Below are 24,900 nucleotides of genomic sequence, written 5' to 3'. Positions count from 1 at the left end.
CTGACTCTGGGAAGCTAGGTTATCTTGTGCGCATCTGAGCCTCCTATTCCTCATCTTTATCAAGGAATGAATAATTCCCACCTGAAAAGCGTAGGGCCTGAGGCAAATGCGATACAGCAGGGGATAGCTCCCAGCACTTAGGAGGTGTCGAGGACACTATCTTGACTCTTTGCCAGAAGAGTTGAAAATGAGAAGTCTGCACAGGCAGCGAAGAAGTCGTGCCACTCACCTGTGCCTTTCCTCTTCTGAACTCATCTCCCCAGTGCGCTTAAATTACGTTTTCCAAGCCTGACCCTGGGCGCTCCCCTCCTTCTCACGGCTGTCGGTCCTCCCTCCCCATCACTCCCACCCAGCCTCCCCGCCCCTTTCACCCCCTCCCTCGGAGTTGGAGCCGGGAATCCCACGCCCTTGCACCAGCCCGGGGGCTCGGATGAGCCCGGGAGCCGCTGGTCGCCAATCACCGCGCGGTGGAGAGGCGGGCGCTCGGCTCCGGCGCGCTGGGGGAGCCAGCTGACGCTGCTTTCCCTGTAGCCTCAGACGCTCACACCGACACAGACAGACTCACAGACGGGCGGGCAGGCACCGACAGAGTCTCCCAGCCGTTTGCGCTCCAGTCCCGGCCCAGGGAGTCCCCCGCACCCCCTGGGGAGCCGCAAAGGACAGCTCGGCAGGCCAGCGCCGGGAGAAGGGAGGGCGCGCAGGCAGCCGGAGGAGGGGAGGTCCCAGCGCGCCTCCGCTGCGATGTGAACGGCGGCGGCTCTCACCTGGAGCCGCACCTGGGGCGCCGAGCTCCTGGGCCGCGGAGAGAATGCTCGCCGCCCGTGCGCTCCGCCTGCAGCGTCTGGCCACCCGCAGCCGCCGCGCCCGCACCTGACCATGGAGTGCGCCCTCCTGCTCGCGTGCGCCCTCCCGGCCGCGGGTTCGGGCCCGCCGAGGGGCCCAGCGGGACTGGGGCGCGTGGCCAAGGCAGGTGCCGCCGAGCGGAGCTCCAAGAGAGGGTGGCAGAGGGCGCCCGCCGCCAGCCCCACCGCGCCCCTCACGCGCGATGTCACCTTTTCTTTTGCAGGCGCTCCAGCTGTGCTGCCTCTGCTGTGCGTCGGTCGCCGCGGCCTTAGCCAGTGACAGCAGCAGCGGCGCCAGCGGATTAAATGATGGTTCGTATTTGCCCCCCACCCCCAAGAAGGGCCTTTCGCAGCACTTTGTGCCTTCCTTCCCCCCAAAACAGAAAAGATGGAAAAGTGCACCCCCCTAACCTGGCAGGTGTGCGCTGTCTTGGAAATGGTTCCTGTTTGGAGAGAGGGGAAGGTTGGCAAGGAGTGAACTTATCAAAAGAATCAATGCCCCAAGCTGCAAGTCACATAAAAGAAAATAGTCTCCCTCCTTCACAGGTGGCTTGTTAAGAAAGAAAAAAAAACTTCAGTGAGAAATTCTAAGGGAGGTGGACATTAACTAAGGAATTACTTATTTCCTCCCTCTCCTAACTCTTGGTGGGGGAAGCTAACTCTTAGTGGGAGATGAAAGAATGTGAGCCTCTTTCCTCTCTCCATCTTTCCTCATTTTTCTCTCCACTTTTGTTCCTTTTCTATTCTCTTCTTTTTTCTTTCCTTTTTGCTTCCCTTGTTTCACGGATGACTGAGGCTGCTTTTAGAGAGAGGAAAGCAGGTGACCTGAGGTCTCTGAGTCCTTTATCTATCTTTTCCGACGTTGCGCAGCCACAAATTTCCTAGAACATCCCTCACTTCTGTCATTTATTAACTTCCCAGTGGCGCCCAGAGGGAAATCCTTGTTTTGATTATTTCCCATCAGCTACAGGAGAACAGCTGATTCCTGACGCAAGGCGTCTCGCAAAACCTTACTGTTAGACCTGGATTCTTTAGAATTCTGTAAATTGTAGTTTTGCAAGGTTATCTCCTTTTCTTGTCAGGGTAAAGAGGTCATAATGGGGAGTGGGGCAGGATGGAGTCATGGAGAAAGGATTCACCTTTTGTCCAACAGAGAGGCTGTAGTTTCTAAAACCACCCCTCATTCTTATATCAGGATCAGATGGCTGGAGGCCACGTCCGACCCAGCCACCACTTTGTAAAGACCTCACGCTTTCTCAGCTCCTGAAGTGATCAGTCAGAGATCACTCTTTACAGGGGACACTGACTGCCCTTCTTCCATGAAGGCCTGAATGTAACCAATAGCCTGTTATTCTCCCCTTGGAAACAAGCTGGTAGCAGGTGTCTGGGGGACCTTGATGGCTGATTTCATAGAAGGCTGGCTGGATAACGTTCCTACAGAGCCTTCCAAGTAAGAGCAGGCAGAGTTTCAGATAATTTGGGACAAGACGGTGAGAAACACACTTCTGCATATGTCAGGAAGCATTTTCATAGTTAAGTTTTAGTTTGACAGGAGGAGGAGGTAGACTTTCTCTAAGAACTTGCACATAATCAAGAGCCAAAGCCCTTTAAAGCAATATATCATATTTTTAAGAGAAGAAAAATATTGTATGTCTGGCTCAGATTTTCAAGGTTAAGAGAAGGGAAAAACTCCCCCCCCCATTATTTTAAAATATATGTGTCAATTTTATAGCATTTTTAGTCAAAGGACGAAGTCAAGAAAAATGGGAGTGGGAGGACATAATATAAAAATGAAAGCTGCCCAAGGAATAAGAGTGACAGATGGTTCATAAACAGAAGAAAATTATTGTCTATTGGGGAGAATTTTTTTTTTTAATGTGAACCTAATTAGGCCATCACTCATTGATCCTTGGTAGCTACCGGGGCTCCACTTTTCCTTTGTTTGTTTGTTTGTTTGTTTTGGAGGAAGGGGAAGGTTGTTGACTGTTTAAGAGAAAGGAAAATTCTTCCTTTTCCTCCTCCAGCAACCGGGGACCCAAGTGACTCAAACACACCTCATCGTTGTTCAACATCTTTCTAAACACTTTCCAAAGTAGTTTCCCATTCTGTGCCTCGGAAGTGGAAATGTGGAGTGTTTTTAATGTGCAGAGGGCATATTCCAAATCATTTTGTGGGATGATGCTTTTCAGCTTCAATGTTTGGTGAAAGAAAACACTGTGCTGGCTTTGCTTTTCAAATAGCAAATTGTGTTTTAGCTCCTCCTCTTTGGAACATTCAGCAATTAGTGCTGCTCTGGGGAGCAATGGTGAATGTAGTTTTAAACATGCCTTTCCAGGTATCCCCTGATATGCCACTCCCCCACCAACATGCCTGAGTAATTTTATACATCAGACTATATAGGAGGGTTCTGACAATTTTGAGGCATTTTTATGCATGTGCTGTATTTTATGCTTACAATTAAATGGGATCATCCCTGTGAAAGCTCACAGTAAAATGCTAAGAGTGATACAAGTACCAGAGTTTTCTTTTCACAAATAATATTGGAAATATGAAAATGCTCTTGCTTGTTAATGATCTGAAATATCATCTGAAGCTATCCCACACTGTGAGTTAGGACTTGAAGTGTAAACTCTGCCTCTGCCAAAATGCTCCCGATTCAGTTTAAGCACAGATAAAGTAACCTCCTTGAAGAAAAATTCCTGATTTTGTAGTTTTATATTCATTAACTTTATCTTCCAAAAAATTAAATTTTATATATATGCATGACTCTGTGGCCAATATATTAAAAGATCCAGACCATTAAACATCAAAAGAACATTCTAAATCTCTCTCCAGATGAGAGGCGTTACATTTTTCCACGGACATCCATGAAATTCATGAAAATCATGATTGGCTTTCGGGCACCTATAGAAATGACTGTGGCAGAGTTAATTGTAGAGGCAGGTCTTCTGCTTCCTGTGCTGCTCTGAATTGTATTTGATCTAGGTGCAAGGCGACAGGAACAAAGATATCTTTGAGTTTTGTGTTGCTCTTTGCCAGCCTGCTGGAAAGTGACCATTTGGAATTGTGGGCTCTGGGTGCTGACAGCTAAACTTTTCCCATTGCAGATTATGTCTTTGTCACACCAGTGGAAGTAGACTCAGCCGGGTCATATATTTCACACGACATTTTGCACAACGGCAGGAAAAAGCGATCGGCGCAGAATGCCAGAAGCTCCCTGCACTACCGATTTTCAGCATTTGGACAGGAACTGCACTTAGAACTTAAGCCCTCGGCGATTTTGAGCAGTCACTTTATTGTCCAGGTACTTGGAAAAGATGGTGCTTCAGAGACTCAGAAACCCGAGGTGCAGCAATGCTTCTATCAGGGATTTATCAGAAATGACAGTTCCTCCTCTGTCGCTGTGTCTACGTGTGCTGGCTTGGTAAGTTCACCCCAGTCTGAGCTGAGCTCCCTCTCTCGTGTTTTGTGTAACTTGAGTGAACAGATGTCTGCAATATAAGTGCTCTTCCAGCCAACTCCACACATTCACACTGTCAGCCTTGACACTTCTAATATTCTCAATTGAATTAATCTAATCTGCTCCCAGAAAAAGAAAATATAATAGAACTTTAATTACCATTTAGAACATTCTTTTGATGTTTAATGGTCTGGGACTTTTCATTCTCCATGTTTGAGATGATCCCCAAGGAAATTAACTTGATGGATGCCATTCGCTTTGTAATGTCCTGGGAGACCAGGCATTCTATAAATCTAACAAGCTGCATGCGTCTACATGGCTTTGAAATGGGAAAACTGTATTTCAATGCAAAATTGCATTCAGCAGCCCTGGTAAGATCAACCTTCACTCTGCTGAAGGGAGGCCCTTTGTTTTCTTTGAACTAATCTGTTGCTGGTGTCCTGCTCACATAAGACATCCTTTTAGAATGTGGTGTGCTGTGTTCCTGGGCTGGCAGGATTCAATGTGGCATCCAGGGAAGCAGAACCTTTTAAAAGCATTTGGGACAAGCGTTATTTCCTGCCTATGTAATCCTCATCTGCTAAGCACCAGGCCAAGAATATCATTGTAAATGATACTCTTCTCAGGATTCAATCAAATATACGAGGTGGTAAATGTTGTTCTGGGTTGATTTCATTCTGTGCTGTGATTGAGAAGTGTCCTGAATTGACAGAAGAGTTGGTATGTGTTGAGACACATGGCAATTATGCTCTGGCATGGCCAGAAGAAGGAAAATGTGAGAAAACCCAGCTGAGAATGTAGTTAGTAATGTACATGGTACATCATGGCACAAAGCAAGATGTGGCTTGGGTGCGGGTGAATGAGGACTCCCATGTTCTTCATTAGTTGAAACTTTCAGTTACTTTTTAAATTTTTTCCCCCTATTTTGGCCTGAAGTTTAGCTAAAACCTCTCTTTACAACCACAATCATGGTATTCTTTCTTTGGTCTATTTAAAATGATGAACGTGGCTCACCAATGACCTACATATTATAACGTGGTTACGTGCCCCTGTGTATGCACACACGACTGTATCTTGGTTTTCGGTTTGTTTGTTTGTTTGTTTGTTTGTGGCAGATCTCCTGGTCTTTATTTAGCATCCTCTCTGTATTTCTCTTTCTTCTGTCTATTCCAGTATCCTAAAGGAGGAGTTTACACAACCCACCATATTGGCTTAAACTATCTCATTCCACATACCAGTAGTTAAAACCAGTCTGCCCAGGTTCTGATTCTCACACCAGCATTTACTCGTAGGACCTTGGACTCATTATTTAACTCCGTGTTAAGTAGAGTTAACTATGCCTTAGTTTCTTTATTTCTAAGATGGGAATAACAAGAGTTTACATCACAGGGCAGTGGGGATTCAATGACTTCTTATGTGGAAAGTGCTATAGCAGTTCCTGGCAGGGATAATTGCCCTATAGGTGTTCCATTTTCAGCAACACTTAGCCTCTTCATGTTTAGCACTCTCAGGACTCCACTCTGTGAATGATGGGAAATCTGATCAGTTATCTCATATTAATAATCTCATGGTAATAGATTAATATTATCAAAATTTTACATGAGTAGAATCATAAATTTTTCTGTATGAAGATTTCACAATGCTTTTATCCATTTTTTTAAAAAACTTTTAGGTTCAGGGGTATAAGTGAAGGTTTGTTACATAGGTGAACTCGTGTCACAGGGGTTTGTTGTACAGATTATTTCATCACCCAGATATTAAGCCCAGTACCCAATGGTTATCTTTTCTATTGCTCTCTCTTCTACCACCCTCCACCCCCAAGTAGACCACAGTGTCTGTTGTTCCCTTCTTTGTGTTCATGAGTTCTCATCATTTAGCTCCCACTTATAAGTGAGAACGTGCAATTTGAATTTCTGTTCCTGCGTTAGTTTGCTAATGATAATAGCCTTCCTCTCCATCCATGTTCCTGCAAAAGACCTGATCTCATTTATTTTTATGGCTGCATAGTATTCCATGGTGTCTGTGTACCACATTTTCTTCATCCAGTCCATCATTGGTGGGCATTTAGGTTGATTCCATGTATTTGCTATTGTGAATAGTGCAGCAATAAACATTCACATGCATGTGTCTTTATGTTAGAATGGTTTCTGTTCCTCCCATACCTAGTAATGGGATTGCTGGGTCGAATGGTAGTTCTGCTTTTAGCTCTTCAAAAAATTGCCATACTCCTTTCCACAATGGTTGAACTAATTTACACCCCTACCAACAGTTTGGGGCTAGTATGACTGAACATTCTTGTATATGCATTTTGATGAACTTATGGACACATTCTGTTGGACACATGCCTAAGAATAAAGTTGTTGAGGCACAGTATGTATAAATTGAGTATTTCATATCTGAAATGTTCGGGACCAGAAGTGTTGTGGATTTTCAATTTGGGGAGGATTTTGGAATATTTGCAGAATATATTCTGGTTGAGCATCTCTAATGCAAAAATCTGAAATGCTCCAATAAGCATTTTCTTTGGGTGTCATATCAGTACTCAAAAGTTTCAGATTTTGGAGCATTTCAGGTTTCAAATTTTTGGATTGAGGTGCTCAACCTGTATATGTTCAGCTTTAATGAGCACTGACAAGCAGCTTTTCAAAGTGGTTGTGCTAATGTAAACTCGCATCACCAGTGTGTGAGAGTTCCAGTTGCTCCAAATCCTCCTGAACACTTGATATTGCCTATTTTTCCATTTTAGCTGTTCTGATTGATAGGTGTGAAGTAGTACCGCATTATGGGTGTAGTTTGCATTGTTCTGATGGTTAATGAAATTGAATGCATTTTTTTGTTTACATTTTCTTTTTTTTTTTTTTTTTTTTGAGGCGGAGTCTCGCTCTGTCGCCCGGACTGGAGTGCAGTGGCCGAATCTCAGCTCACTGCAAGCTCCGCCTCCCGGGTTTACACCATTCTCCTGCCTCAGCCTCCCGAGTAGCTGGGACTACAGGCGCCTGCCACCTCGCCTGGCTAGTTTTTGTATTTTTAGTAGAGACGGGGTTTCACCGTGTTAGCCAGGATGGTCTCGATCTCCTGACCTCGTGATCCGCCCATCTCGGCCTCCCAAAGTGCTGTGATTACAGGCTTGAGCCACCGCGCCCGGCCTACATTTTCTTACAGACATTGCTCAGCTTCTTTGGCTAATCAGGGGTTCAAAACTCCTCTAAACTTAATTAGCAACTATAATAATGGATTCAGAATAGTAGATTCAGGAGTTCAGAAAAGGAACAAGCCTTTAACAGGCTTGTTGGAGAGACTCATCAAGTTAACATGCCAGGAGAGACAGCCAGTCTTCTTCCATTAATACAGAGACTGAGAAGAGATGAATGAGACTAGGAGATGAAACTTCTTCACCTGAGATTTATATATCAGTGTTTCTCTGAGTGGGGCCAGACCACTGGCCTTAGGATCCTTTTGGATGTGGTAGCAATTTTCTCATGTGCATGCAGTGTATATTAGGAAAGCAATGCCACCTTTAAATGATTTGACAAAGTACTAATAGGAATCTACCATTATCTTGACTGCTAGAGAAGTCCCCAAAGAAAGTGAAAAATGGTAGAATGGTTATAACAGTGAATACATATGTACCTACGTACATATAAGCAGACATGCATGCATAGATACTCCAGCTAAAATTTTCCTAGCAGAGAATTTGTCTTAATAATTCAGAATTAACCTGTTTAAAATATTTGTAATAATTTCTTAAAATGCACTCACCTCCCCTGCCAACTCATAGGTCTCACTTTATTCCAGAGTTGGGGTGGTTGTTACTTAAACTTGGAATAATTCATGAAACAGGGTTGCACATTTCCCGGAGTAAATACTGCCTACTGTTATGTTTAGAGATGATAGTTTTAAAATTTTTGAATGCTTTTATACATGCAACCTAGAAAAGGTCACCCCTGTCTTCTATACCAGGTGGCTTTATAATCTGTGAAGATACTGGGATTTGTAGCCTTTGTCCCAGAACCTCAGAGGTACAGATTAACCTAATCTCATCGTGATCTGCCATGTCTGTCTTTTCTGCTATATCCAGCCTCCCTCTGACTAGCACAGGGATGAGAAAGTCATTATATCCAGCAAGCCATGACCTTGTTGAAGACTCTTCATCTTGCCGTTCAACCACAGTCTTACAATTTTTACCTGTATTTTTAAATTTTGTCTTCCAACAGAACAAACTTGCATCTTTCTTCCTATGTACTAAGAGTTCTAAGAAATTTTGCTGCTCAAAAATAGTCTGTCTTAGTGATCCTTTTTGTCAGGACAGTGATTATCAGAGTGTGATCAACTATGAGAGCTTCACCTGAAGGGTTGGAAATGTGAATTTCTTTGTCCACAACAGAAGCTCGGGGAGGCTGGGCACAGGAAAGTGTATTCTTAATTCTCCAAATGATTCTGATGCATACAAATATCTGAGAACCACTTAGTGAAAATGCTTATATTTTTGGAACTTGTTAGAAAGACACATTGATTCATCTGTTTTTATTGTTGTTATTTTTTAGAGACAGGGTCTTACTCTGTCATCTGGGCTTGAGTACATTGGTATCATCATGGCTCACTGGAACCTCAACTTCCCAGGCTTAAGCAATCCTCCCAACTCAGCCCCCCAAGTAGCTGGGACTACAGGCACGTACCACCACACCCAGCCAATTTTTGTAGAGGCGAGGTTTTCCATGTTGCCCAGGCTGGCCTCGAACTTTTGGACTCAAGCAATCTTCCTGCCTCAGCCTCCCAAAGTGCTGGGATTACCAGGCTTGAGCCACCACCCCCCACCCCCCATCCTTTTTTCATTCGACAACTATTAGCCTCTAGTGTGTCAGACACTGTTGAGAGTATGGTGAATGAAGCTTGCCAACAAGATGGATGTTAGATCCAGGCTGTAGAGGTTACAGTCTAGGGGAGAGGATGGAGCAATACTTTTAGACCCGGAAACTGCAGTTTTTACTGTGAACCAAGCTGTGACTCAACCCTGGAACAAGGAGTTTACAGAGTGTGGTTTTAGAAAAGTGGGGAGCTGGTCAAGTTATTGCCAAAATGCCACCTCTCTGAGCTATACAATGCATATTAGCATATTAACAAGTCAGAAATGTCTTATATTAAAGACACCTGTTTAACTCTGTTCATACCTAGAGTTTCCCTAACTTCTTTGGTCAGTGAATTTTTTTTTTTTCCCCCAAGGAGCATCTCTTCACAGTCTGGTGGTAACATGAAAAACATCAATGCAATGGTTCCCAGAAGAGATACTATAATATTATGTATTAATTTTTATCTGTTAAGAGATGCTCCAGGAATAAGTGCTTTATGGTCATACAAGTTAGGGAAAATTTAGTGATTTAAAGGAAGCTAAACAACTTTAACATATTTCATACGTTTTAATGCACTAATATTCATTGCCAAGTGCCAAAAGGTGGGATTTCCATACTAATTTGACCACTCCTCCCCATCCCTCCCCTCCTTTTTTTTTTTGAGATGGATTCTCGCTCTGTTGCCCAGGCTGGAGTGCAGTGACATGATCTTGGCTCACTGCAACCTCTGTCTCCCAGATTCAAGCGATTCTCCTTCCCCAGCCTCCCAAGCAACTGGGATTACAGGCACCCACCACCACGCCCACCTAATTTTTTTGGTATTTTTAGTAGAGATGGGGCTTCAGCATGTTGGCCATGCTGGTCTTGAACTCCTGACCTCAGGTGATCCACCTGCCTCAGCCTCCCAAAGTGCTGGAATTACAGGTGTGAGTCACTGTGTCCGGCCCACTCCTCCTCTTTTTGAGTCACACTTCCATCAACACCTTGTACCAGTGTTCTGTGGTTCACCCTAAAACAGCAGTTCCTAAGTCTGAGATTATTTGTACTTGTACCTGACATGTGTTCCTGTTGTGGAAATGCACCCCTTGCTTAAGAAATTCTAAACCAAGCTCCATTCTTCATGTGAAGATTGAATGAAAATACATGCAAAAACTGTCACTCATATTGCATTTCTGCTCAGCTTTGTAATACATGGGTGAGTTTACCATTGATGCATAACTTCAGTGAAGGCCCAGCTGGCAAGAGTAGTGGACTGCTTTGCTGTTTCTCTTGGATCTTCTGCTTGGTGTCTGATTACTATCCAGCCTTAGCACTGCATCTGCCACTCTGAGTGGAGTATGTACCATGATCAAGGCTGCCATGAGAACCCCCTCTAGCCTCAATTCCTGATGCATCATCCAATTTTGTCACTCGGTTTCCCCTCGTTTCTCTTTTCTTTGTCCCCAACAATTAAACCGTAAGTGGCGTTTCTCCCCCATGGCTGGCTGCCCTAACGTCCCCATTGTATCTTTTTTTAGTGGTGGCCTTTTTTAGACTACAACTGCAGTGACCCATTCTCCAGAGAGCCTGGGTTCTTGCAGAACTTTGGAAGCAACTGGATTTCAATAGGCGGTAGGGACACTTTGATCTCCCCCTTTCAAAAGTACTTTATGACTCAGAAAGCTCAGTCATTGAGTTGTCTGTTGCTGGTCACTGCCTGCCAAACAGTCTTTACAAAAGCTGATTTCCATTCATAAAAGGGCTGAAGTTGAATGACCTTCATCCATGGCGGGCAGAAAGAAACTAGGCTCGGCTGCTTTGGAGAGCCTTGTTAGTTAGTAGGGGTTTGTTGAATTACGTATACCCCCTTGGAGCTTTTCGGTCACTTGAGAGGATCACGTGAAGTTAAGGATTACACTGAGTTGTATTTACGTGTTTTGTGAGACAGGCTAACTGAAATCAGTGATGTTTTCTTAGGCAATTACTCAATTCATTAAGAAAGGGTAAAAAGTTTTTGTTTTGTTTTGGCTTTTCTCCTCTTAAGACATGATTTGTGAAGAGAATTATTTGCTCATAAGAAACTTGTAGCAAAATGCCAGATCAGACTCCTTTTTAAAAAGAATAGCCAAGGTTCTTGCCAGAGAGCAGGACCCCAAGGTGACTAAGGCCAGTTTGAGGGGTCTCACATGGGAGGCTGAAAGGCCAGTCCTTCCTGCCTATGCTGCCTGCCTTTTTTTTTTTTTTTTGAGACAGAGTTTTGCTCTTATTGCCCACGCTAGAGTGCAGTGGCGTGATCTCGGCTCACTGCAAGCTCCGCCTCGCGGGGTCAAGCAATTCTCCTGCCTCAGCTTGCCCAGTAGCTAGGATTACAGGCAAGTGCCGCCATGTCCAGCTAATTTTGTATTTTTAGTAGAAACGGGATTTCTCCATGTTGGTCAGGCTGGTCTTGAACTCCCGACCTTAGGTGATCCGCCCGCCTCGGCCTCCCAAAGTGCTGGGATTACAGGCTTGAGCCACTGCACCCGGCCTGGCTGCCTTTTTGGGTATAGCCACTAAGGCATCAGGCTCCCCAAGTCCTGTGTTGTAAGTATTGGGCTTCCTTCATGTCTCTGGGCCTTGGTTTTCCCATCTGTAGAGCGGGAATGGTAATCCTCTGTTTCTCCCATAAGACTGTGAAGATTTATGAGTGCTGAGCTTGGTACTCGGTGGAAGCTCCGTGCTTGATTAGTCTTAACTTTGAACTAGGAGAAGGTCTGGGAAGGAAATGGCCATTGAACAACTCACCCACAACATACACACATAGTCTCTCTTTCTCTCTCTCTCTGTTGTTGTTGTTGTTGTTTTTTTTTTTTTTTTTGAGATGGAGTCTTGCTCTGTCGCCGAGGCTGGAGTGCAGTGGTATGATCTCGGCTCACTGCAAGCTCTGCCTCCCGAGTTTGCGCCATTCTCCTGCCTCAACCTCCCGAGTAGCTGAGACTACAGGCACCCACCACCAGGGCCAGCTAATTTTTGTATTTTTAGTAGATATGGGGTTTCACCATGTTAGCCAGGATGGTATCGATCTCCTGACCTCGTAATCCACCCGTCTCGACCTCCCAAAGTGCTGGGATTACAGGCGTGAGCCACCTCACCCAACCCCTCTCTCTCTCTTTACCAGCTTCCACCCCGTCTTGCCTTAAGGCCTTTTAAAGTTCAGCCCTGTCAGAACAGGAAATGAACACTTTGATACTGGCAGTTCTCCTTGCAGGAATGTTTGGAGATCTTGTGGGAGGGGAAAGTAACCGCTACTTTATAAACTGAAGACATAAAATGAGAAAAAAAGAATCAAAGAGGGGTATCAACAAATAGATAATGATTGGCATCAATGCGTGTATGACAAAGCAGCATAGTGTAATGTCTTTGGGCTGAGACTCTGAAGTTCCATCTCTTGTCTTTGCTAGCTACATAACACAGGGAAAACTCTTTACCCTGGCTATGCTTTATTTCTTCAGTGATAAGTTGGGGATAATGATAGGACTTCTCCCATGAGGACTATGGATGCTTAATTGAAAGAAAAATATTCTATGTGCATAGTTACAATGATATTATTACTATATCATTACCACAACCAATATCATTACCTGGCACATAGTAATAATATGAGTTGTGATAATGATATAGTACTAATTATCATTATTGCAGACCTTCCTCTGCAAAGGACTTTTCGGAATTGACTACTGACAGTTCTTACAACCCACAGGCAGAAAAGAGTTTCAGCCTAGATAAAAACACAACAGTTAATATTTATTAAGCACTCCGGCCATTGAGAAGAGATTCAGCTAAAATACAAAGGGAGGACTTTAGAATATTTAACTGTGAGTTGGCATTATAAGTAGTTAATGTCTGAGGTGTAGCAGTCTTTTTAGTAAGGCACTTTAAGAGGACCTGAGCACTTGAAAAAAATATATATGTATAGGTTCCACCTGTGAAAATTCAGTAGGTCCTGGGTGGAGCCTAGGGATTCAAGTTTAATAAAGGAAAGAGAAGCTTCACAAATGGGGAACTCAGAGTCATTGTCCTCAAGGTGTCTGAACAGGACCTTCAGTGGAAAAGGGACTGTCTGAACCTGTCTGGGAGAGTTGGTTTTGCTTTGTGGAAAGCATCACACTATGTAAGTGAGACTGTCAATGCACAGACTAGCATGCTCTGATAGGTATTCTAAGGAGGGAAGTGGGGTGGCTAGTGTGAATCAAAATGTAGAGTTTGTTCTTATTTATATATTATAAGACTTTCAGTTGTAAGTAGAAAACTCCATCTCAGGCTATGTTAAACATACAAAATATGCATTCTTTTTGGCTGGAATAATCTTCCTAATTCATCCTTTCCTTCCTCTATCCCTCCCTCTTTTCTTTCTTCTTTCCTTTCTTCCCTTCTCCTTTTTTCTCTCCTTTCTTCTTTTCCTGCGTCCCCACCTCCCTCCTTTCTTTGTCCCTCCCTTCCTTCCTCTTTTTCTTTCACCCTTCTCTCTTTTTCCCTCCCTCCCCCATCTCCCTGCATCTCTTCCTTCCTCCCTTGTACTAGGATTGGCTAGCTTTCAGCAAGGCTAGATCCAAGCTATCCAATGATATCTCCACTGTTTTCTTTCTCTCGGCTCTTCTTGCTTCTGCCTGGCTTCCTTCTGCATGTGCGGCCACCTTAGATGAGGATTTCATCACTTCCTTGGGTACCTGGCGTCTCCTGTGACTTATTCAGCAATAACTCCACAGCTGGACCCTATATAATACCTGAGAAGAAGTATGTGGGGCTGAGAGCTTTATATGGTTTCTCACTTATCTGCAAGCCTCAGAGGACCACACTAAGTTTGTCTCTGTATCCAAACAAGACTAAACCATATTTTTATTTATGGATTGATCTGTGAATTAATGCACAGAAGCAGGTCTGGAATGATGCATAGCAAACTGAAGGCTGCACAGTTTTCAGCTGGACACTCTTCATGAACTCAGAGCTTATTATTTCTGGAAGTTGTGTGTGTGGTTAAAACGTACACAAATTGCATTAGCCAAACATCTTTTTTGGCGGGGGAAGAGGGATCACTTAAAAACAATGTGTATTTTGAAGGTTTTTTTTTATTACTACCCATAGATCTATCTTATTCTTTTAATTCCTGCATATTTGTTTTCTTCTGATTAATGTTTATTTCCAGGATTTTGTTGGTGATGCTGCTGAAAATAACATGGAGATAGATGACTCTTCTTAGTTGCATGCAATTGTATGTTTTATGAGGAGGGTAGGGAGAGAGAGACCTACTTTGTGAAAAGCTGACACGTCAAATACATATGGGACGTCAGCTATAGCCAGATATGGCTTGCCAATATTGACGTTAGTCACCCAGTATCACCATCATTAATACCTTGCTTTTGTAACATGCAAAGTTACCGAGAACTCATTTCATCCTTGTTTTCCATGAGCCTAGGGCAGTGGTTTAGAGTAGTTCTCTCCAGCAGACCCTATATGTTGGTGTAATTGCATGGTTTCCCACCATCAGCAATAAACAGTTTAAGAGAAAGTGGTACTGATAAATATCTGAAGTCTAAATATAAACAGGTCTAATGGTAGCACTAAGGCTTTCATGACCAAAAACATTTGCTTGGACTTTGTACATATCTCTGTGAACAAACCCAGGAGTTCCTCTTCAGTCACATCAAGTTTTTCCCATGAAAGCCCGTTCCCACGGGTTTCTATCCAATTACAGGGCAAAATACACTCAAATAGCATAATACAAGTCTGGTGAGAGTGTTCTGTCTGGACAGCAAGCTCACCTCTCCTGAAGGGATGCTTTTGATGTATCTAAGGATTTCGTTTTCAGTTGAATTCCTTTGATTGCTTATTCATGCTGCTGAGCTTGGGAATACTTTATCTGCCCTTATTACCACTACAAGTCAAGGGGGCATGCTTTCAAATATAAATTATATAGTGCACATCTCTAATTTACTACAAGTCAGCTATGTGCACACCCTTATTTGAGAGACGGCACTTGAAAGGGATTGAGATAAGCTGGTAAAAGGAGATTATCTTTCTGCTGATTTACCGAGTTCTCCTGCAACAGAGTACTTTTTAGTGTCTATGGGTTCACCCTGTGATTTTGCAATTCCTCATCTCCTTTTTCTATTTAACTTTGCCTCTTCTAGGAGGTCAATGAAGTGTTACTCAAAATTAATTTTCTGTGGGTAAATACTGCATGCAGTCTTTTTTTCCTCCTGCCTTAATTATTGAGTCTAAGTCTGTTTTATGCTGTGAAGAGACATAATGGAAAAAAAATTACCACAATGCACTTTCATTCTTTAAATATGCTAATGAATATCTCTACATCTTGTCACAGGGTTTTGCTTTTGTCATTGTTTTCCAGTAACATGCATTGAAGTAGGATGAATTCTAAACTTGTAAAAAGTTTCTTTTGTGTGTGAAACAACTAGTAATGTCTGTTTAATATTACATGTTTAACCTTGGTGTGTATGACTAGCACATAAGTCTAGAACGGTGATTCTTAGTGCACGGAGCTTTAAAAAACACAGATGCTTATGCTCAGGTCTCACCCCAGAACAATTAGAGCAGAATGTCTGAGGACGGGGCCCAAACGTCTGTGTTATTTTAAAGACTCCCCAGGGTAGTCCTAAAGCACAGTTAAGTTTGAGAAACCCTGGGCTAGGTAAATGTTGTGGGCTTTGGAGATGCAATCACCTTAGACATGGTGGTGTCATAGTTTAACATGGCAGAATGGTATGTTCAAATGTTAGTTATGTGATCTTGGAGAAATGACTTTTTGAAGACATATTATTTTGAAATAATTAGACTTACTAGTTGCTACATGTACACAGAGAGTTCCCACGTACCCTTCACCCACCTTTGGGAAATTATCGAGTTGTCTAAGAATCTGGTTTTCTCGTCTGTAAAGTGGAGATGAAAAAAAAAAAAGGCTCCGAAGGAGTGTGTTGTGAGAATTGAGATAATGTGTCTAAAATGTAGGAGGTCAACGTCTTTTGTTTTTTTTTTTTTAATTTGAGACAGAGCGTCACACTGTTGCCCGGGCTGGAGTGCAGTGGCGTGATGTTGGCTTACTGCAACCTCTGCCTCCTGGGTTCAAGCGATTCTTCTGCCTCGGCCTCCCGAGTAGTTGGGATTACAGGTGCCGCCACCATACCCAGCTAATTTTTTGTATTTTTAGTAGAGACAGGGTTTCACCATGTTGGCCGGACTGGTCTCGAATTCCTGACCTCATGATTCATCTGCCTCCCAAAGTGCTGGGATGACAGGCATGAGTCACTGCACCTGGCGAGGTCAACTTCTAAGACAGCCCCCAAAATTGCTGGTTCCTAGTGCACCAACACTTTCTCCAGGTATTTAGTCAATTTCTGGGAAGGAGTTTTCACAGATGTTACCATGACTGCAAATCGGTAAAATTTAAGATAGGAAGATTTTCCAGGTAGGTCGGACCTAATTACATGATGTCTTTAAATTTGATTGGGTCTAGAGGTCAAAGAGAGGAGAAGAAGTCAGACAGGTTCATAGCTGGAGGGGTTTAGCATATGAGAAATTCTCCATTGTGGACTTTGGAGATGGAAGAGGCTATGTCACAAGGAACATGGGGCTCTACGGGTGAGAAGGGGGTGTCAGAAAGGTGAGTGATATCTAGCTGACAGCAGGGAAAGGGGGCTTCAGTCCTACAATCAGAGGGAAGTGAATTCTGCCAATGGCCTGAGTGAGCTTAGCAGTGGATTCCTTCTTGGAGCCTCCAAAAAGGAATGCAGCCTGGGTGATATCCTGAAGACCCTAAGCAGAAAATACAGTCACACTGTACCCACACTTCAGACTTGTACAACTGTGAATTAATAATTTTTTTTTCCCCCCTGAAATGGAGTCTTGCCCTGTCAACCAGGCTGGAGTGCAGTGGCACGATCTTGGCTCACTGCAATCTCCGCCCCTGGATTCAAGCAATTCTCCTGTCTCAGCCTCCTGAGTATCTGGGATTACAGGCTTCTGCCACTGCGCCCAGCTAATTTTTGTATTTTCAGTAGAGACGGGGTTTCACCCTGTTGGCCAAGCTGGTCTCGAACTCCTGACCTGGTGATCCACCTGCCTGGACCTCCCAAAGTGCTGGGATTACAGGTGTGAGCTGACACACTCAGCCAATAATTGGGTGTTTTTAAGCTGCTGAATTTGTGGTGATTTGTTAAGCAGCGACAGAAAACAAATACAGAAAATATCTATAGCGCCCACTCTTTGGCAGGTGTTCACCAAATAGTCCCTTCCCTTTTCAGATTCATGGCCATCTTAAATTATCTTGTCAATGATTTGTAAGACAGTAAGCCCAAGGAGAGGAAGCAAGTTTTCTTAAATATTCACCATTTAAAATTGCTTAGGAAATTGTTATGTTTAACACAGGGTTTGTCAATAGGGCATTCGTGATGTGTTCAGACGGATAATTCTTTCTTGGGGGAAGCTGTCTGGAGACATACTGGTTTGTTAGGATGGATAATTCTTTCTTATGCAGGGCATGTCTGTGCATTGTAGGAGGTTTAGCAGCATTCCAGGCTTCTCTACCCTTTAGATTCCAGTAGCAACCCCCAGTTATGTCAGCTAAAAATGTCTCCAGACATAGCCTAGTATCTTTCCTTGGGGGCACAGTTGTCCCCAGCTGAGAACTATTCATAGGGCACAATCACAAACTGTATTCTTTACCATAGTGCATTTATACGAGTTTATTGTTTTTCAGAGTAACCTGTTGTTTATTTCATTGTCATTATGAATAATGATTTCAGGTAATCTATGTTTGAGGAACTTAGCTGCTGAGAATACGTATGAATGGTGTGTCGGGGCTGGGAGTCGATTGGATGGCAGCAGAATACCCATCTGGGAATGTTTTAAAAGATGTGTATTTGCTTTTGAATTTCACAGCATGACAACCCAGACTCCTGAAAATGACTGAATCTCTAAAGAAACAGAGATATATTTATAATAAAATTCACCCTTGCATTCTTATGAGGAAGGGGGCCTAACCACATGAATGTAGATTTGAAATGTGGATTCTGTTTCTAGGCCTTTGCAGTTGACCTAAGACCAAAGTTAAATGTCCTTTATATTCTCTTGACCTGTAAGAACAGGAGCGATGAGCTGTTCTGAAAATGAAATAAGGGATGTTTCCTGTGTTTCGTGAATGTGTGCCCTTGCCTGAGAACGTTGGAAAGGTTTCTTAGGTTTTTCTCTCTATTGTATCTAGTTGGGCCACTTACTCTTTAGTTCTTTTAAAAATAGTCGCCATACTTGAAGAAGCAAAGACTCTTTTGTAATTGAATTGTAAGACATGGAACCTAATTCTCCCATCTGCGTAGACTTACCAGCTGACCTAATCATTTAACCTCTCTCTGCCATCCCTTTGTTGAATAGACCTGTCAGGTAACAGTGAGTAGTACACTGGCATTTATATAATTAGCAGCATGTTCTAAATTTCTCAATATCTTTATAAAATACAAGGTAAGCAAAGTCTAAGTCACTTTGGGCTTGTGCTTCTAGCTGTCAGTAACTAACAGCTTCACATTTCTTCTTCTTTTTCCCTCTATGCCTTCCTGCATTCCTCCATCCATCTACCCACACACCCACTCACCTACCCACCCACCCACCTATCCTCCCATTCACACTTCTAAAACATTTCCCTTAGCCTACTATATGTCTTCACATTATGACAGACTATAAGAATACCAAAATGATTGATTCCTAAATTCTTGGACATTTCAATGTGAGGGTGAGGAATAATGGTGTCATAAGGATGCTGCAACAAAATTAATATTATGGTTAAGGTATGTGTAAAGGACCATGGGAACACAAGTAAGTGATGAGACTAATTTGTAAAGGGCGAACAATGTAAGCAACTGAATCTTCCCTTCATAATATACAAATACCAGGTGATCTTATGCTCAAGGCCATGTAAACTTCATTACTCACGGATCAGTTAACGTGCCCAATTCTGACCACTTCTTACCACTGCTACCCTCACTGTTCTAAATCATTCTCATCTCTCACCTGGATTCCTGTAGCAGCTTCTTCTCTAATGACTCTTTCATCTCTTCTGTCTTTTTAGTCTATTCTTCTCATAGTGGTGAGATGACTTCATTTTCCTGTTCTCCACCAGGAAATGGCTTTACATTGAGCATAGTATATGTATCAGCCTATTCTCATGCTGTTAAAAGACATACCTGAGACTGGGTAATTTATAAAGGAAAGAGGTTTAATGGACTCACAGTTCCACATGCCTGGGGAGTTCTCACAATCGTGGCTGAAGGCAAAGAAGAAGCAAAGGCACATCTTACATGGTGGCAAGCAAGACCGCTTGTGCAGGGGAACTCCCATTTGTAAAACCATCGGATCTCCTGAGTCTTACTACCATGAGAACAGTATGGGGAAAACCACCCCCATGATTCAGTTATCTCCAACTGGCCCTGCCCTTGACATGTGGGGATTATTACAATTCAGGGTGGCATTTGGGTGGGGACACAGCCTAACCATATCAGCATATAATCCACATTTCTTACCATGGCCTATAAAGCCCCTTGGACCTAACTTCCTATCTCTTCCATTATTGTGCATGCCACTGAGCTCTTCGGCTGGGCTCCACTGCCTTTCAACATCCCCAGATGTCCTGCCTCAGTGACTGCACTTGGAATGCTCTTCCCCCAAATATCCATCTGATTCTTTCTTGCCTCAGTTCTCTATGCAAATACTGTCATTCCAGAGTGATCTTCCCTGACACTCCCATCACTCCCCACCTCCCTTCTCTGCTATAATTTTCTTTGTATTATTTATTGCCCAGTGCTCGACTGACTTGTTTATTGCCTGGCATATTCTGCCTGCCCCCTTGAATATTAGCTCCATGAGGGCTGAGGCTTTATCTCTCCTGTTCACTGCTATATTTCCAGTGGCTGGAATCATCCTTGGCAAATAATAGGCACTCAAAATAAACATTTGTTACATGAATGTATATAATTATCCAGGCAATTTAGAAATAGATAAATTATTTCTGTGTTTGAAATGCATCATACATTGGATATTTCTCATTTTTTCATCCATTGGGAAAAACATCAATGTTGTGTCTTTTATGTGGGGACTCAGAAATGACAGTGGCCACCTATGATTTTTTTTTCACCTGCCCAGCATTCATTACTCCAGTCATCTGATAACATTGAAGCTTTCCTTTAGGATCTACCCTCCCCACCTCTTCCTCAAGTCCATGCAGACTGTGGGGAGGTGACATGTTTTACATACTGACTAGTCAGAACATCAGATATCCTTGATCCACAGTAGTTGGTTCAGAAATAAACACGCAGCAAGATCAGTGAAGTGAAAATCAAATTCTGGGACACCTCGAGGTAACAAAGAGGATGGAAGGTAATCCCAGGGTTGCTGGCAACCATTTTGCCCCCCTGAGAGTAGGTGGTCATGGTTGTGATATGCAAGTATGCCTGAAATTAAAGTACTGCGGGTCTTTTATGCATAAACCCATCTCCCCTTTTCTGTTAATCTAGTTTAACTTTACTTTCTTCTATTTTGAAATGAAAGTCCAAACTATGATAGAAATGAATGAGTTATAGACACTTTCTGCAGAGAGCTCCTAGTCTCATGGAGAAAACAGGCAAGCGTAGTGCAATAAGCACATTGAGCATATACTGGCTGACAGGTAGATGAAATGGGCAATTTGCCTACACACTTCATGAATCAACATTTATTGAGTGCAGTGCCCACAGCACAGAGTATTATGGCATCTAGCATTGTCAATATTTGTTCCTCACAGTGCATCTTGGATACATTATTGGTCTTGTTGATTCACTACTTTCTATGTCAGTTGTCTTGTTATTACTCACCTCTGTGTCTGCCAACAATAATTGCAGATGCTTTTAAAGTAGAAAATACAAGTGAGCGCATTATGTGCCTGTCAGTGAGCAGTTGGAGGGAGACAGGCTTCATGGTTGGCTTATAGGATGACTTCACACTCTATAACCATTTTTAATTGATTTCTTTGATTTGTTTGGATGATGACATGTGGGGTAATGTTGTAAACCAAGAAGTCTTATTGATGGATTACATTGCTCAACCTTCATATGCAGTTCATTTGTGTCTTTGAAGATGTTTATTTGAATGAATCTAATTTTAGTGTGCAGTAGATTTTTATTTTTAAATAATGACAACAGAAGTTTGTTTTTTTCCCCCCATGAAATCCCCTATTTCTTTTTTGTGATGTGTGGAACTCTACCACCTCTTTGCTTTAGGCTAGTGCTGTACAGTAGAACTATAATGCAAGTCAACCTATATAATTTTAAATTTTCTAGTAGCCATAGGAAAAAATAAAGCAAAAAGAAATAGGGAAAATTTATGTTGGTATTATATTTCAATTCAATACCTTAAAACTGGTATTTCAAAATATAATCTGCAAAAATTAATGAAATACTGTTATTTTTCACATAAGTCTTCAGAGTCCAATGTGCATTTTATACTTACTGCACTTTCAGTTCAGGCTAGCCACATTTCAAGTGTCCGGTAATGGCTACTGTCTTGGGCAGTGCAGGTATAGCCATCTCCTACCCTGAAGTTCCCTAACAGATACAGTGAAATCTAACAGGTAGAAGAATAGTTCCTTTGTGTTGACTGGTTTGCTAAAATTGTTTGTCTTCCAAACAGTAGTTTCAGAGAATGTACAGTTTTCAGCTGAATACTTTGCTGTGGACAGGTTGGTATTTTGGTTTGGAGGTACTTGGCCATTATATACTTACTTTGGTTCTATTTCTCTGCAGAGTTCTGGATAATATCCACCCATTATATGGGTCATATAGTTTCTAGGCAGAAATTTCTATGTCATTATATTTCTATAATTCTTTCGCCTGCCCAGCATTCATTACTCCAGTCATCTGAGTAATTGTACAGAAAACTATACAATTATGATAGCAAAAACTGAATTTAAAATAAAGAGACTGAATTAAATGTTTCTTTTGAAGATAAGTGAAATAGGTCATGTTCTGAACATTTTCAGAATGTACATGTTGATTTTCTTCTAATTATGTTTGGTTAAAACTTGCTAGTTTAATTAACTTTTGCTATTTTTTTCAAATGGAAACCTCTTTATTAAGTGTCAGCCTTATAGCTTGTTTTTGTAATAACTTTCTTAGTTATACTAAATAGCTATACTAAATAACATGTTTAAGTATACTAAATAACATATGTAGAAAGCAAAGCAATTATAGTTTAAAAAATATCCATGGTCGGGAAATTAAAACCCAATGTCCCACTATTGTAAATTTCCCTCCCTAATAGAGGGGTTGAGTGACAAAAATAATTCAGAGCAGTGGGTATTCGGAAACAAATTGGATCTGACTTGAGGTCACATTTAGTGTATCAGAAATTTTAGTTAACTTGTATATCTACTCAAATGGATTTGAACAAATTTTCCTTGGTGGTGGCAGTGCTAGCACCGAAGCAGGCAATTTCCACAGAAAGGCAGGATAAATCACCCCAGGAGTAAGATTTTTCTATGCTCTACCCCAGAGGTGGTGTCTTCCATAGCTGGAGAGTCAGAGCTTGTCTTTAGTTTTAATGTTTTATTCCCTTGCTGAGTCCTGGCTTCCGTAGGCCCAAAAAGTAGGGGTGGGTTTTCTCAGGAACACCTGAAATGAGGAGCAGTTGGCGTTTATTCTACGGAAAGAATTCTCAGTTTAGGGAAATGGTAGTGGGTGCTCTTCAGGTGTGCCTCCTTTCTCTGTCTATTCTTGTTGCTAGAATGAGCATGAATGGGTGCATATTAGCCAGAATTCTGCATAGAAGCAGAATCAACAAGTTCTTTTTTTACATATAAATATATGTGTGTGGCCGGGCGCGGTGGCTCAAGCCTGTAATCCCAGCACTTTGGGAGGCCGAGATGGGCGGATCACGAGGTCAGGAGATCGAGACCATCCTGGCTAACACGGTGAAACCCCATCTCTACTAAAAATACAAAAACGAGCCGGGCGAGGTGGCGGGCGCCTGTAGTCCCAGGTACTCAGGAGGCTGAGGCAGGAGAATGGCGTAAACCCGGGAGGCGGAGCTTGCAGTGAGCTGAGATCTGGCCACTGCACTCCAGTCCGGGCGACAGAGCGAGACTCCGCCTCAAAAAGAAAAAAAAAAAAAAAAAAATATATATATATATATATGTGTGTGTGTGTGTGAGTGTGTGTAAGGGCCAGGCATGGTGGCTCACGCTTGCCATCACAGAGCTTTCAAAGATGGAGGTGGGAGCATTGCTTGAAACCAGGAGTTCAAGACCAGCCTGGGAAACATAGTGAGATCCTGTGATATGGTTTGACTGTATCCCCACCCAAATCTCATCTTGAAATGTAGCTCTAATTATTCTCATGTGTTGTGGGAGGAACCTGGTGGGAGATAATTGAATCATGGGGGCAGTTTCCCCCATACTGTTCTCATGGTAGTGAATAAGTCTCATGTGATCTGATGGTTTCATAAGGGGTTCCCCCTTTTGATTGGTTCTCATTCTCTCTTGCCTGCTGCCATGTAAGACGTGCATTTCATCTTCCTCCATGATTATGAGACCTCCCCAGTCATGTGGAACTGTGAGCCCCTTAAACTTACTTTCTTTTATAAATTACCCTGTCTTGGGTATGTGTTTATTAGCAACATGAAAACAGACTAATATACCCCATCTCTATAAAACATAAAAGAAATAAATTAGCTAGGTATGGTGGCATACTCCTGTGGTCCTAGCTACTTCATAGGCTGAGGCAGGAGGATCGCTTGAGCCCATGAATTGCAGGCTGCAGTGAGCTATGATAATGCCACTGCACTGTAGCCTGGGTTACAATGAGACCCTTTCTCAAAAAAAGAAATTTACTGTACTATTATAATATTATTTGATTCATGCATTATGAAGACTGAGAAGTCCCAAGACTCGTTGAGAAGATGGAGACCCAGGAAAGCCAATGGTATGAGCTACTGTCTGAGTTAAAAGGTAGCAGAAGATGCATATCCCAACTCAGAGACAGAGGGATTCTTCCTTACTCAGCCTTTGTGTTCTATTTAGGCCTTCACTCAGTGGATGAATGAGACCCACTAGGGTGGGCCATCTGCTTTACTCAGTCTACTGATTCAGATGTTGGTTTCACACAGAAACACCCTGACAGACACACCCAGAATGATGCTTAAATCTTTGGGCACTGGCTGGGCTCAATGGCTCCTGCCTGTAATCCCAGCACTTTGGGAGCCTGAGGCAGGTGAATCACGAGGTCAGGAGTTGGAGACCAACCCGGGCAACATGGTGAGACCACGTCTCTACTAAAAATACAAAAAAAATAGCTGGGCATTGTGGTGGGCACCTGTAATCCCAGCTACTCTGGAGGCTGAGGCAGGAGAATCGCTTGAACCTGAGAGGCAGAGGTTGCAGTGAGCCAAGATTGCGCCACTGCACTCCAGCCCAGGTGACAATGTGAGACACTGTCTCAAAACAAACAAACAAAAAAACTGGGTGCTTTGTGGCCCATCAAGTTGACAAATAAAATTAACCATCACAGGCCTTTTCACCATTGATTGGTAAAGTTGACTTTGCACCTCTTCATAACACACTCTAGTTGTGTTTTTACATTTAGTCGTGTGCTTATTTGAATAATGTCTGTCTCCTGTACTACATGGCTAGTGTCATAAATGTATGAACTCCAATATAATGATATATTATTAAATATTTTTAAAGTCCAAGTCCATCTACTCATTC

General features: G+C 42.7%; 1 protein-coding gene across 2 annotated transcripts in view; it reads left to right on the top strand.

The window, feature by feature from the left end:
• Nucleotides 1-455: 455 nt before the first annotated feature.
• The window catches only part of ADAMTS18 (ADAM metallopeptidase with thrombospondin type 1 motif 18), a 155,037-nt gene continuing 130,592 nt past the window's right edge, over nt 456-24,900 (top strand). Inside the window, exons 1-3 of one of the 2 annotated variants that reach the window (XM_033219085.1) lie at nt 456-966; nt 1,067-1,154; nt 3,950-4,266. In XM_033219085.1, coding sequence (XP_033074976.1) covers nt 877-966; nt 1,067-1,154; nt 3,950-4,266 — 495 coding nt within the window. In that variant the 5' untranslated portion in view covers nt 456-876. The remainder of the gene's footprint in view (nt 967-1,066; nt 1,155-3,949; nt 4,267-24,900) is intronic. The other variant, XM_033219086.1, reaches the window with a different exon arrangement.

The sequence above is a fragment of the Trachypithecus francoisi genome, unplaced genomic scaffold (genome assembly GCF_009764315.1).
Source record: "Trachypithecus francoisi isolate TF-2019V2 unplaced genomic scaffold, Tfra_2.0 Lachesis_group10, whole genome shotgun sequence".
Lineage (NCBI taxonomy): Eukaryota > Metazoa > Chordata > Mammalia > Primates > Cercopithecidae > Trachypithecus > Trachypithecus francoisi.
Note: the sequence above shows the minus strand (reverse complement) of the source record. Positions and strands in the feature narration are given on the sequence as shown.